Raw genomic sequence first — 12340 nt, forward strand, 5'->3', positions numbered from 1 at the left:
CAAAGAAAGTTGCTAACTTGTTTTTCAGAATTGTTTGTCTCTTCTATGTCTTCCCTAACTTTGTAAAAGTCTCTGCTCTGTGCTGCATTTGTATCTGATATTGCATTTACTGTTACACTTAACATAATGTATTCCCTTTCTGTTGTTTCTGTAATAAATTGCCACTAATTTTGTGGCATAAAATAACACAAGTATATTATTTTAAAGATCTGTAGGTTAGAAATCTGACACAGGTCTCACATGGGCTAAAATCAAGGTGTAAGCAGGGCTGTGTTCCTTTCTGGAGGCCCTAGGGGAGAATAAGTCAGATTCTAGAGGAGAATTTGCTTGCCCTTTCTGACTTCTTGAGTTTAGCTGCTTTCCTTGGCTGCTGACGGCCCCTCCATCTTCAGAGGCAGCTTCTGTTCTCACATTGTTCATCTGATCCTTTCTTCAACATCACTCTACTCCTTTTAAAAGCCCTTGATTATTTTTGGCCCAGCCAGTTAATCCCGGATAATTTCTCTTTTTTAAGGTGAGCTCATTAGCATCCTTAATTTCATCTGCAATCTTAATTCCCCATTGCCATGTAGCCCAATAAATTTGTAGATTTGGGAATTAGGACAAGGACATCTTTGGGGTGAGGGGAGCATAAATCTTACCACAGGTATGATGTCATGTATACTGCTGTTTATCTTTGTGTTTCTAGCATTATAGTGACTGAAATATTGTATACCTATGCACTCAAGAAATGTGTGAGGAGTGTTTGTTTATTTAATGTTCTTTTTTTTTTTTTAGTGACAGGTCAGTCTTACGAGAATATGGTAACTGAGATCATGTCAATGGGCTATGAACGAGAGCAAGTAATTGCGGCCCTGAGAGCCAGTTTCAACAACCCTGACAGAGCAGTGGAGTACCTTTTGATGGTGAGAAACGTTTTTCTTTTCTTCATTCTGGTTGTATAAGATCAATATCTCAAAAGATTTTAAAGGAAGAGTAACACGTCACTACAGAAGAATAATGTTAGGGATGTTAGTTATTTACATAATGTTTTTTATTTTTCCTAGTATGTTATCATTTTGTGTTAATATAATGTAACCGTTTCTAAAAGATTTTGTTACAGTTTTAGTCAGAAAACAGCATGGTTAAATGAGTTGTAAAATTGACTGTCCGGTTGGAATAGTGCATTTGACCCCAGTTGTGTCACCCTCAAAAGATTATAGTTTTGTTTAGAGTATGTGTGTTTAATGATCCAACTTTTTTTGTAGCTTTTTCACTGCCAATATGATCCTGGATGTGTTGTTTAGAGTATAAGTTTCAAGTTGAGAGCCCAGGCCAGATTTATACTTATGGCTTATATGTGCATATAAAAGTAATAGCTCATAGCCTCTCTAATTCATTGTCTTCCCATCCACTCCCTGTTACCTGACATAGCATCATGCATTTATTTAATGTATGATTTTACTTACCTGCCTCCTGTTGGCATTAATTTGTATTTTGTAAGTCTTAAAATATTGTTCTTTAATTGTCTTTGGTGTTTTAGAATATTAGCGAAGTCCAAATTGCCGAAAATATCATCTTAGAAATCCACAATCATAATTCTTTGAGGAGTACAGTCCACAGTTTAACCCACTTCTTTATTTTTTGGGTTGTATTTCTGTTGAAAGCTCCTTTTCAAGTGGCTAGCTAGTTTCAGGACGTGACACCTATAGTTGAATAACTGCATTCTGCCTCCACCCAGTTATTTGCCTATTTGTTTGTATGTGAGATTCCCAAAGCCTTTTCTTAGCATGTCATTTTATCTTTTTTAATTCTCTTTTCCTCTTGGGTAAATCTTTAAATGCTGGCAGACTATTTATCATTTTGTTTGAAATTAGAGAATTTTGTATGATTGTAATTTTATTTGGGATCTGTGGAAACCTCACCCCCCCAAGTCAGATTCTATAAAAGTATTACTTTTTTATTTGAAATGGTTTTAATTTATAGTTGGTTTAGAATTCTTCATAGGTTTAATAGTTTACTGGATTTGACTTTTTGAGGTATAAAAAGTGTCACTTTTTGAAGTTTCTGAATTTTGAAATTTCTCTGTAACATAAAATGCAAATAAATGGATGACAGTTCAAATAAAGTAGTTTTGGAATATTTACTGTTAGAAATACATTAAAAAATTAGAAATATTTAAGAAATATGTGGTTGAGAACACCACATAAGAGAAGATGAGTGGATAGAAAGAAGCAATGGTGCTCACTTATCTAAGAAAAGGTTAATAACCGTGTCTGAGAATTAAAGGTAGATCTACAGCAGTAATAATTAACCTTTTAGCTTAACTACCTGTTTGAGAATTTGATGAAAGCTCTAGACAACTCTCCTGATGATTTGAATAAGTGGAGTCACAAAAATTACAAAGATGATGTTTGATTTCAGGCTGCTATTACCTGCTTTGGTTAGCTATATAAGTTTGGCTTCTAATATATTGGAAAATAGGAGCATTTATCATCTCTTTTTCAAGCTTAATATTTCTTTTTTCATTCTCCTTCCAGAATCTAAAATAATTTCACAAATACTTTTTAATAGCTATAGATGGAAAGTCTTGTAAATCATGTCTATCAAAAATAGGATGTACCAGATATCTCAGTGCAGTTTTAAACTATAACTTTAGAAGAGAAATGCTACAAACTTTTGATAAGCATTATGTGAAAATTTATTTAAGTTACTTTTATACTTATTTAGTGTTGTGAATTTTGAATATTTAATTTTTTATATATGACACTTTGCTGGATGGTACCTCCTCAGACTCATGAATCCAGTAAGGAGAGATTCCCCTTCTTGGCCATCATAGTCACCTGATCTGTCTGTATTAGACTCTGTCTGCATTAGACTTTCTTTTAGAGGTCATTTCAGAACTATCTTGTGTACATCAAAACCTCATTCTTTGAATGATCTTAAGGCTGGGATTATGGGGACAGTCCTGTCACTGACCAGCAGCTAATGAAAGTTTCTGTGAAGTTCAAAAGTCAACTAATGCAATGTATAGCACAAAAAACCGTGGTTATGTTGAATTTTAATGATAGGTATTACTATTTTTTAAACTTAAATAATTAGCCTTTTAAATGTTTATTATTATTTAATACAACTTTAGATCTTGCCCCAGATACTTCAGAGTGACATGTAATATGTGTTGTTATATAAAACATCATTTAATGACATTTTTAAAATTGCAAGCCCCTGAATACCTAGACCTGCACTACCTAGTAAGGTAGTCATTAGTCCCCATAGCTCTTTAAATTTAAATTAATTAAAGCTAAATAAAAATTCAGTTTCTAGTCACATTTCAAGTTCCTAAGTAGCTACATGTGCATAATACCTATCTTATAATGAGCAGTGCCAGTATCAAACATTTCCATCATCACAGAAGAGTTCTGCTAGATAATACTGCTTTATATTTATAGCAATGTGGATTTCTCGATGCTATCTTTCATCCCCAGACCATTTCCAATCTAATTTGAATACTTTCAGACAAGTTTTAGTAACCCTGTATTTTTAATTGAAGGATGTCTGTTTGGTGTTTTTGAGAATTAGACAAGGATATTAAATGGAGTGACTGATCTTTTATTCTGTAAAATATATAAAGAACTTTGGGATGTTTTAAAGCTTGGAAATTGTATTATAGGGAATCCCTGGAGATAGAGAAAGTCAGGCTGTGGTGGACCCCCCTCAAGCAGCTAGTACTGGGGCTCCTCAGTCGTCAGCAGTAGCTGCGGCTGCAGCAACTACAACCGCAACAACTACAACAACAAGTTCTGGAGGTAAAGTAGAGTCTTTTGGGTGGGGAGGAAATGGTCCTGAACTTTTAGTGTAATTTATTCTGAAGTGCTTTATTGAAGTGAGGTTCATTCCCAAAGAATTTTGATACTCAAACTGTGGCAGTCAGCTGATTGACAAAAATCCCTAAGTCCTTTGTGTACAGTCTCCCATGAGATGGGTTTTTCATTTCTTGAGATTTAGCCTGGGTAGTGCTGAGAGGAGGCAGCAGTTTTGATGTCAGATTTGGGTTGCTGTCACATTCAGCATTTACTAGGTAACTTAATTGCCTGAGTCTCAAATTCTTCATCTATAAAATTACTGTTATACAAAGAGTAAATATGCATGTGCTGTGGTCATTTTAATTTGAATGAATGTCTCCTTGAATAATTTAGGAGATAACATTCATCTAAAAATTATCATTGCTCATTTAGTAACCTCATCTACATAATTCCTTTTTTTATATAATTTTTGGTTTCCTGTAACATAACCAGGTGAGCACCAGCACCCACACAAAGGCAAAAGTTTTGTATCTCATGTTCTAATGGGCATTTTAAATGCATATTACTGTAAAAGGATCTTAGACCAAAGAGTTCTAAAAATACTAATATTAGATTGTCTTACAGCCTATTTATGTTATTTTTATAGGTCACAAATTTTTGGAGTTAAAGGGTGATAATCAAAAGGCTTCTTTCTAGTTGTAATTGTTTATATTAAAGAAAAGCTTTCTGATCTGTAAAACTGAATTCTTAACTATTAAACTAAACTTCTTTCTCACTTTTGGTTTAGCATTTCCTAGCTCAGATTTTTTTCTTTGAGGGCTTTTGGTTGTATTATAAAAGAAGTGGGGTTTTGTATATGTTTTGTTTCTATTACTCTTGATATATATTTTCCTTAGGAACTTTTGAGCAATAGGAACCACTTTAGCATTTATCATTTTGATAAAAGTGGATGCAGAGCAAAAGCTCTCAGTAATATTTGATAACATTGAGCTCCTAAGGCAGTCCTGAGAAAGATTGATATTTATAGTGTTCTGCATTTTTCACCTTTGCTAATAGCAATTTCTGCAGCATAGGGTTTATAAATTGATACACTTTGAAGATTTTTTTAAATTATTTACTTGATTTATATACATCTGAGACTCAATTTTACTTGCCAGTGTTTCCTGTCTAATTATACAATTGAAACAGCTCTTTATAAATGTAGTTATTCATTTTGCTTAAAATTATTTGTGTATTTTAGGACATCCACTTGAATTTTTACGAAATCAACCTCAGTTCCAACAGATGCGACAAATCATTCAACAGAATCCTTCTCTGCTTCCAGCATTGCTACAACAGATAGGTCGAGAGAATCCTCAGTTACTTCAGGTGACTTTTAATCAGTGTTAATTTTGAAAGAGGATTTAGACTCTTGAAAAAGTCTGTCCATGCCCCTGACCCCACACTGGTGTCCTATAAATCATTCTCCAAGTTGCATTTAGTAGAATACCATATTCTAGATATGTTAATAGGTTTAGTGAAGAAAGATTGTGAGAGGATGGAGGTCAGATTAATTTTAACTTGGTCAAATAATAAATTTGTGAAGCACTTTGTTTCCTTCTTGTACATTCCCAGTGCACCTTAACATAGTAAAGAATCTGAGACGCTCTTATAACAAAGGAGCTCTGTTTTAACTTTTTAAGTCCGCTTTTCCTTAACTTATTGTCAGTGGAGCACTGCCTCTTAGAAAATATAACTGTGAGCTTATTTAATGCTCACCTCATAAAGTATTTTAAATTTTATACAGCTTTGTTCTGCCTTCTAATGTGTAAAGTAAGAAATAGATATATAAAGAAGTTCTGTCTCTTGAATGACTATAAGTTTATAGTCCCAAAGTAATTTTTTAACGTTGATTTATGGGGAGACGTTTATGAAAGAGATTTGGGTTTATTTTCATTCTTTACTCTGATCTCACAGTAAAGTACTGAGTTTCTTTAATAATATAGAAGAAATTGCATCCTTCCAAAAATCAAATAATCCAGAATCACTCCAAAATATTACAGTTGCAGAGTTATAGCTTTCCCTCTTGTTTGTACTTAGCATTTTATTTTCCTAATGATACTTTATTTCAGTGTATTATTTTTCTCTGTCCTTCAAATCACCACAGCAAATTAGCCAACACCAGGAGCATTTTATTCAGATGTTAAATGAACCAGTCCAAGAAGCAGGTGGTCAAGGAGGAGGGGGTGGAGGTAGCAGTGGAGGAATTGCAGAAGCTGGAAGTGGTCATATGAACTACATTCAAGTGACACCTCAGGAAAAAGAAGCTATAGAAAGGGTGAGTTTAAGTAAAATTAAAAATTCAGTTCCTTAGTCGCATTAGCCACATTTCAGGTGCTCAGTTATCACATAGAACTAGTGGCTACTTCATTGAACAGTAACGAGATCTCTGTATTTCCATCACAGAAGATAGTTCTGTTGGATGGAACCAAATAGAGAACATTTCCCTAACGATTGCAGTAGACATGGTCTTTTCTCAGCCCTGTTCCCCAATGTCTGTGAAGCCAGGGGACTAGCTGTGAAGTACCTGTCAGCATGCAATAGGTATAAATATGGTAAGAAACTGAGAATTCCATTTATGTTTTAAAATTCAAGTAGAAAATATTGATCTTAAAGTGTGTACCCAATTATAAATGATATTTTTAAATTTATATTTCAAATTTTACTTTGCTACTATCTCTAAAATGTAGAACTATGTATTTAGATTACGTTAAAAAAATTATATACAGTAAACATTGCAACCAAGTATTTCGATTCTTTTTCTAGGCTTCCCAGGTTGACCAGTGCATACTGAGGCACTGCTGTAACCTAGTTTTTCTGACATTAAGACTAGTCAGTCATTTTCTCTGGGTCCTGTTGTAAACATTTATAAACAGGGAATCACAGTATTTGCCCCTGTCTTATTTGCGAAGTATTTTGAGATGAAAATCAGATAAAAGTGTATTTTAACTTAACAGTTACAAAATCATTGACAATAATTTGTCCTTTTTTATGATTAGCAGGAGTGCTCATGGTTCGTCTGTTTTTTTTTTAATATTTTATATATATATCATGCTAATGTTTATTTTCTTAACAGAAGCGAATAAATGTTGCTACCTGAATTTTTGTATGGCAGCCATCTTTCTATTAAGTTAGGATTATCAGTTCTCGATTTTTTTTGTGTTGGACATAACGTTTAATAGTTTGAGCTCTTACATTTAGGTATGTGGTTCATTTTGAGTTAATTTTTGCAAATGGTATGAGTTGTAGGGGTCCAGTGTCATTCCTTTGCACGTGAATATCTAGTTGTCCCAGGACCATCTGTTGAAAAGATTATACTTTCTCACACTTAATTGTCTTGGCTCCCTTGTCAAAAATCCGTTGATCATAGATATGAGGGTTCAATCCTGGGCTCTCAGTTCTACTCCATTGATGATTGCATTTATCATTATGCCAGTATAATACTGTCTTAATTTCAGTGGCTTTGTACTAAGTATTGAAATCAGAAAGTGCCAGTACTCAGCTTTTTCTTTTTCAAGGTTATTTTGGCAATTCTGAGTCCCTTGCAATTCCATATGAATTTTAGAATTGGCTTGTCCAATTTCTGTAAAACTGTCTGGAATTTTGATAGGAATTGTGTTGAGTCTGGATCAATTACAGGAGTATTGGCATCTTAACCATATTAAGTCTTCTGATCCATGAAAATAGAATATCTTTTCATTTATTTAGGTTTTCTTTCAACAGTGTTCAGTGTTTTTCAATGTAGATGTTATGCACTTTTATTAAATTTATTCCTATTTTATTCTCTTCAGTGCTATTATAAATGAAATTGTCTTCCTAATTTCGTTTTGGAGTGTTTATTAATTACTAATATATGGAAATACAACTTACTTTTGCATATTATTAATCTTGTATCTTGTAACCTTCCTGAACTCATTTGTTCTGGTGGTGTTTGCGTGAATTTTAGGATATGTATATATAGTCACATCTGCAAATAGAGATACTTTTACTTCTTCCTTTCTAACATGGATGCCTTTTATTTCTTTTTCTGGCCTAATTGCCTAGCCAGAACCAGTACATTTTAAATAGAAATGGCAAGAGTAGATATCTTGTCTTGTTCCTGATCTAATGGGGAAGACATTCAGTCTTTCACCATTAAGAATGGTGTTAGCTATTTGGTGTTTTTGTAGATGCCCTATATCAGGAGAAGTTCCCTTCTATTCCTAGTTTTGTTAGGTGTTGTTTTTCTCCTGAAAAGGGGTTGGATTTTTGTCAAATGCTTTCTCTGCATTTATTGAGATGATCATGTGGATTTTGTCATTTATTATGTTAATATGCTGTATTACTGTGCTCTTTTGTGTGTTGAACCAACCTTGCATTCCTGAGGAAAGTCCTGCTAAGTATGGTGTGTAATCCTATGTTGCTTGATTTGGTTTGCTAGTATTTCGTTGAAGATTTTGCTTCTGTATTCATGAGGGATACTGGTCTGTAGTTTTCTTGTGATGTCTTTGTTTCTGATATCAGGGTTCCCTGCAATTTTTGTAAAAGTTTGTGGAGAATTATTCTTTAAACGATGGGAAGAATCCCATCAGTAAACTTTCTGGACCTGGGCTTTTGGTTGTTGTAAGTCTTTTGATTATTAAATTAAATTTTTACTTACTATAGGTCTATTCAGATTTTCTATTTCTTCTTGAGGAGTTAGTGTCTTTCTAGAAATTTGTCTACTTTTCATCTAGGGTATCTCATTTGTTGGCATACAGCTTTTTCATAGTGTTCCCTTATAATCCTATTTTTTGTTTCATTCATCACAAAATATTTTCTAATTTCCTTTGTGATTTCGTCTTTGATCCACTGGTTATCTAGGATTGTGTTGTTATTTCCACTTATGTATTTGTGGATTTCCCAAATTTCCTCCTTTTATTAGCATCTAATTTCATTCCATTGTGGTTAGTCTACACACTTTATGTAATTTCATTCCTTTAAATTTATTGAGGTTTGTTTTATGGTCTAGCACTTGCAGCTATTCTTCTGCTCTTGGGTGAAGTATTAATGTGTGTGTTAGGTTCCATTGGTTTATAGTGTTGTTAAAGTCTTCTATCTCTTTTTTAATCTTCTGCCTAGTTGTATCTGTTATTGAAAATGGAGGTATAGAAGTCTCCAGTTATTATTGTAAGTCTCCATTTATTAATGTTGGATTGTTGATTCTCCCTTCAAATAGATCTGTGTTTGATTCATGTATTTTGGTGCTCTGTTATATATGCTTTTAGTGTTAATGCCAAAATGTATTAACAGTAGTCTTCTGGTGTGATAGCTTTAACTGGGAATAAAGAATTTTTTAAGGTAGTTATTAAAGGAAAGGGCTTAGATTCATCTAGCCCCTTATATTGGATGATGAACCCATATTCAGATGGTGATGAAGTCATGTACAATTATTAAGAGCTTTTTAGTGTCCTTTGTAGTATGTTTTCAAGTGATGACTTGTAAGTGCTAGGCTGGAATCCATAACATGTAAGGAAAATTAAATATGCTATAATTGATGGGTTGCATTTATATTTATGTATATGTGTGTGTGTTTTGTTTTGTTTTTTCCTTCCAGTTAAAGGCATTAGGATTTCCTGAAGGACTTGTGATACAAGCATACTTTGCTTGTGAGAAGAATGAGAATTTGGCTGCCAATTTTCTTCTACAACAGAACTTTGATGAAGATTGAAAGGGACTTTTTTTTATCTCACACTTCACACCAGTGCATTACACTAACTTTGTTCACTGGATTGTCTGGGATGATTTGGGCTCATATCCACAATACTTGGTATAAGGTAGTAGGTTGTTGGGGGTGGGGAGGGAGGGATCTAGGACATAGGGCAAGAATAAATACAGTGCATGTCTGCTTATTAGCAGATGCTGCAGATCCACACAGTGTGTAAAATATTATACAACCAAAAATCAGCTTTTGCAGGTCTTTATTTCTTCTATAAAATAGTAAGTAACTTTTCCTAGGTTTCACTCTTTTTAGTGTACTAGATCCAGAAATTTAGTGTAATGCCCTGCTTTATATTTCTTTGACTTAACGTTGGTTTCAGAAAGAGTCTTTGCTACCTAGAATCTACAGTCTCTGTTTCATGGCAACACTGGATAATGGCTTTGTGAAATTGGGAAAATTTTCGGAGCAGCTCTAAACAGAAATGCCAAATTATTGATGGTTATTAATGCTGCTTCAAATAAGTATAAAATTAATGTGTAAGGACGCCCATTCTTTCATGAAGTACTTGGGGCATGAAGGTGGGAAAGAAGGGGTACCTTTTCTTAAAATGAAAATAATTACTGCTATTTTAAAATTCTTGATCATTGAATGTGATGAAACCCTTCTAACATGATTTGAGAAGCTGTACAAGTATAGGCAGAGTTATTTTCCTGTTTACATTTTTTTTGTTTGTTTGGGGGGGGGAAATGCTAGGTGTCTAATTACTGTTTACTTCATTGTTAATTGCAGTAAAAATTTTAAAACAACCATTGCATGTTTGCTTCTGATGTATCACTATGTGAACTGAGCACTTTTGGGGCCAATGGAGAAAAGCAGCATTCACTCCCCTCTTCTTCCTGCAGCAAAAACGTGTTTCACATCAGCCAGTCATGAGGTCAAATTGCTGTCTTTTTTACAACCCACAAAATACTGATTCAGTTCAAAAGTAATACAAATGTTTCAAAACTGGGTTTCTGTTGTAAATGTTTTTCTTTATTAGGTAAGAATGTATGATCATTGAAATAATTAGTATTTCTTTGAAAAAGAGAAGGTGGACAGAACCATATCCAGTACCTTTTATAGCATTGGAAAAAAATCTTCTGGAATGATTGTGAAGCTGCAGCTGGAAAAGTACTTCGGAAAATATACAATCAAGATATCTCATGGCATATTAAAAGAAAAATCTTAAGAGCAGTGTTGGCTTTTATTTGGATTTTTTTTTTCATCTCAGTTTTTTCTTTTGAATCTCCTTCGTTGGCATTATTTGATCATAAAGAAGGGGCAAATGTATACTTGTTCAATTTTTCAAGTGTATTTTGCCTGAATATAAGCAAGACTATTTAAAGAAATAATATTGGGGTTTTTCCCCCTACCAACTGATACTGAGTAAGAAGATGAATTTGCACAGATTTCTCCCTGCATAATCTCTTGCAATATTCTTAGCACAATTTGGTGATGATTTTTTAAGCTTTTACATCATGCACTCGTAACCTGTCTCTTATGAAAATAAATGAAACCATGATTTCTCCCCACAATGTTATCATGTAGTTTACTTTTCATGTGTTTATTTCATAAACATGATATGACAAGCCTTTGAATTTTGTATTATCTGTATGTTTTATCATGGATCATGCATAATGTCTCAGGAGAATAAAATAATGATTCGTAAATATGTTCCTCTTTCAAAGCAAAGCAATGAGTTGGGAAAGGGGGTGGCATTTCTGGTTGGATAATGGAATACTATTGTTTATTCTATGACTGTGTGCTACCTTATTGCTCAGCACATCTTAAAAACCTGGAGTTGGGGTGGGGGGCAGCCATCTCCTCTTTTCTCTGAAAAGTGACAGCAGAAGATGGTGACATGAGCTTTTGTCCTTGAGCAACAGAACTACAGATAGTGGGAATGATAGTTACCAGAAGACAGCTCAGGCCAACTTTGAACTATTTTGTGCAGTACCTTGTTACCTGCTTCCTGATAGAGACTTCCAGAATCAGCCAAGATATTATTTAAAAATAGCCTTTTATGACCTTTTGTTGCTTTTAATTTGCAGTTTGAGACAGGCTCTTAATGTAAGTGGATATTTGACTCTAGAATTTTGTATTTGAGGTAGTTTGCCATCTATTTCTTAAAATATTTTTATTGTTAATTGCTCTTTGGAAAATGTGAGGAAGCCTAAGTTTATACTTAAATTCTGCCATTCTCTAGTCAAATATTCCTTTTCACTGTTTAAAAATGCTGAAACATTCCACTATATAAATTCTTCCTAGTTCTAGATGGCTAGAATTCCAGAGAAGAGGTGATAAAATATTTTCAATACATCCAACAATGCATTTCTCATTTTTTAAATGATTCTGCTGCTTAGAATCTTAGATTAAAAGTTGATGATGCCTTCATCACTGATGCATTTATTTTCTTCAGGAATTGTGAATGTAGCTTATTGTAGACCAGGAGCTTGGTATTTTATTGTGTGTCCATATCCTCATCTCGAGATTGCAGGAGATTCCCATTTTTCTTATACTGTTTGTTTTATATCAGCCAGCATAAGGCTGTTTACAAAGTATTCAGAAGTAAGCGATTTCAGGGAGTGAATATTTCCTGACCTTGTGCATGGGTCCTTTGTCCATTTTATTTATTTCACTTTGTTCTTTTCAGCCAGGGCTGCTGAACTACAGCCTTGTGGGTGAAATCTCTCACCTGTTGTATGGTCACAAGCTAAAAGTGGCTTTTACTTTTTTTTTTTAAGGGGCTTTTACATTTTATAATGGTTTTTTAGAAGTTAGAATGTTTTATGACATGAAA

General features: G+C 33.8%; 1 protein-coding gene across 3 annotated transcripts in view; it reads left to right on the forward strand.

Annotated features, from left to right (window-relative positions):
- RAD23B (RAD23 nucleotide excision repair protein B) overlaps nucleotides 1-11138 on the forward strand; it is a 35965-nt gene extending 24827 nt beyond the window's left edge. For 2 of the 3 annotated variants that reach the window (XM_077141209.1, XM_077141225.1), the window contains exons 6-10: nucleotides 778-905; nucleotides 3650-3785; nucleotides 5023-5150; nucleotides 5929-6099; nucleotides 9397-11138. In XM_077141209.1, the coding sequence (XP_076997324.1) occupies nucleotides 778-905; nucleotides 3650-3785; nucleotides 5023-5150; nucleotides 5929-6099; nucleotides 9397-9510 (677 nt within the window). In that variant the 3' untranslated portion in view covers nucleotides 9511-11138. The remainder of the gene's footprint in view (nucleotides 1-777; nucleotides 906-3649; nucleotides 3786-5022; nucleotides 5151-5928; nucleotides 6100-9396) is intronic. The other variant, XM_077141217.1, reaches the window with a different exon arrangement.
- The last annotated feature ends 1202 nt before the right edge of the window (nucleotides 11139-12340 follow it).

The sequence above is a fragment of the Tamandua tetradactyla genome, chromosome 2 (genome assembly GCF_023851605.1).
Source record: "Tamandua tetradactyla isolate mTamTet1 chromosome 2, mTamTet1.pri, whole genome shotgun sequence".
NCBI classification, from domain to species: Eukaryota; Metazoa; Chordata; class Mammalia; order Pilosa; family Myrmecophagidae; genus Tamandua; species Tamandua tetradactyla.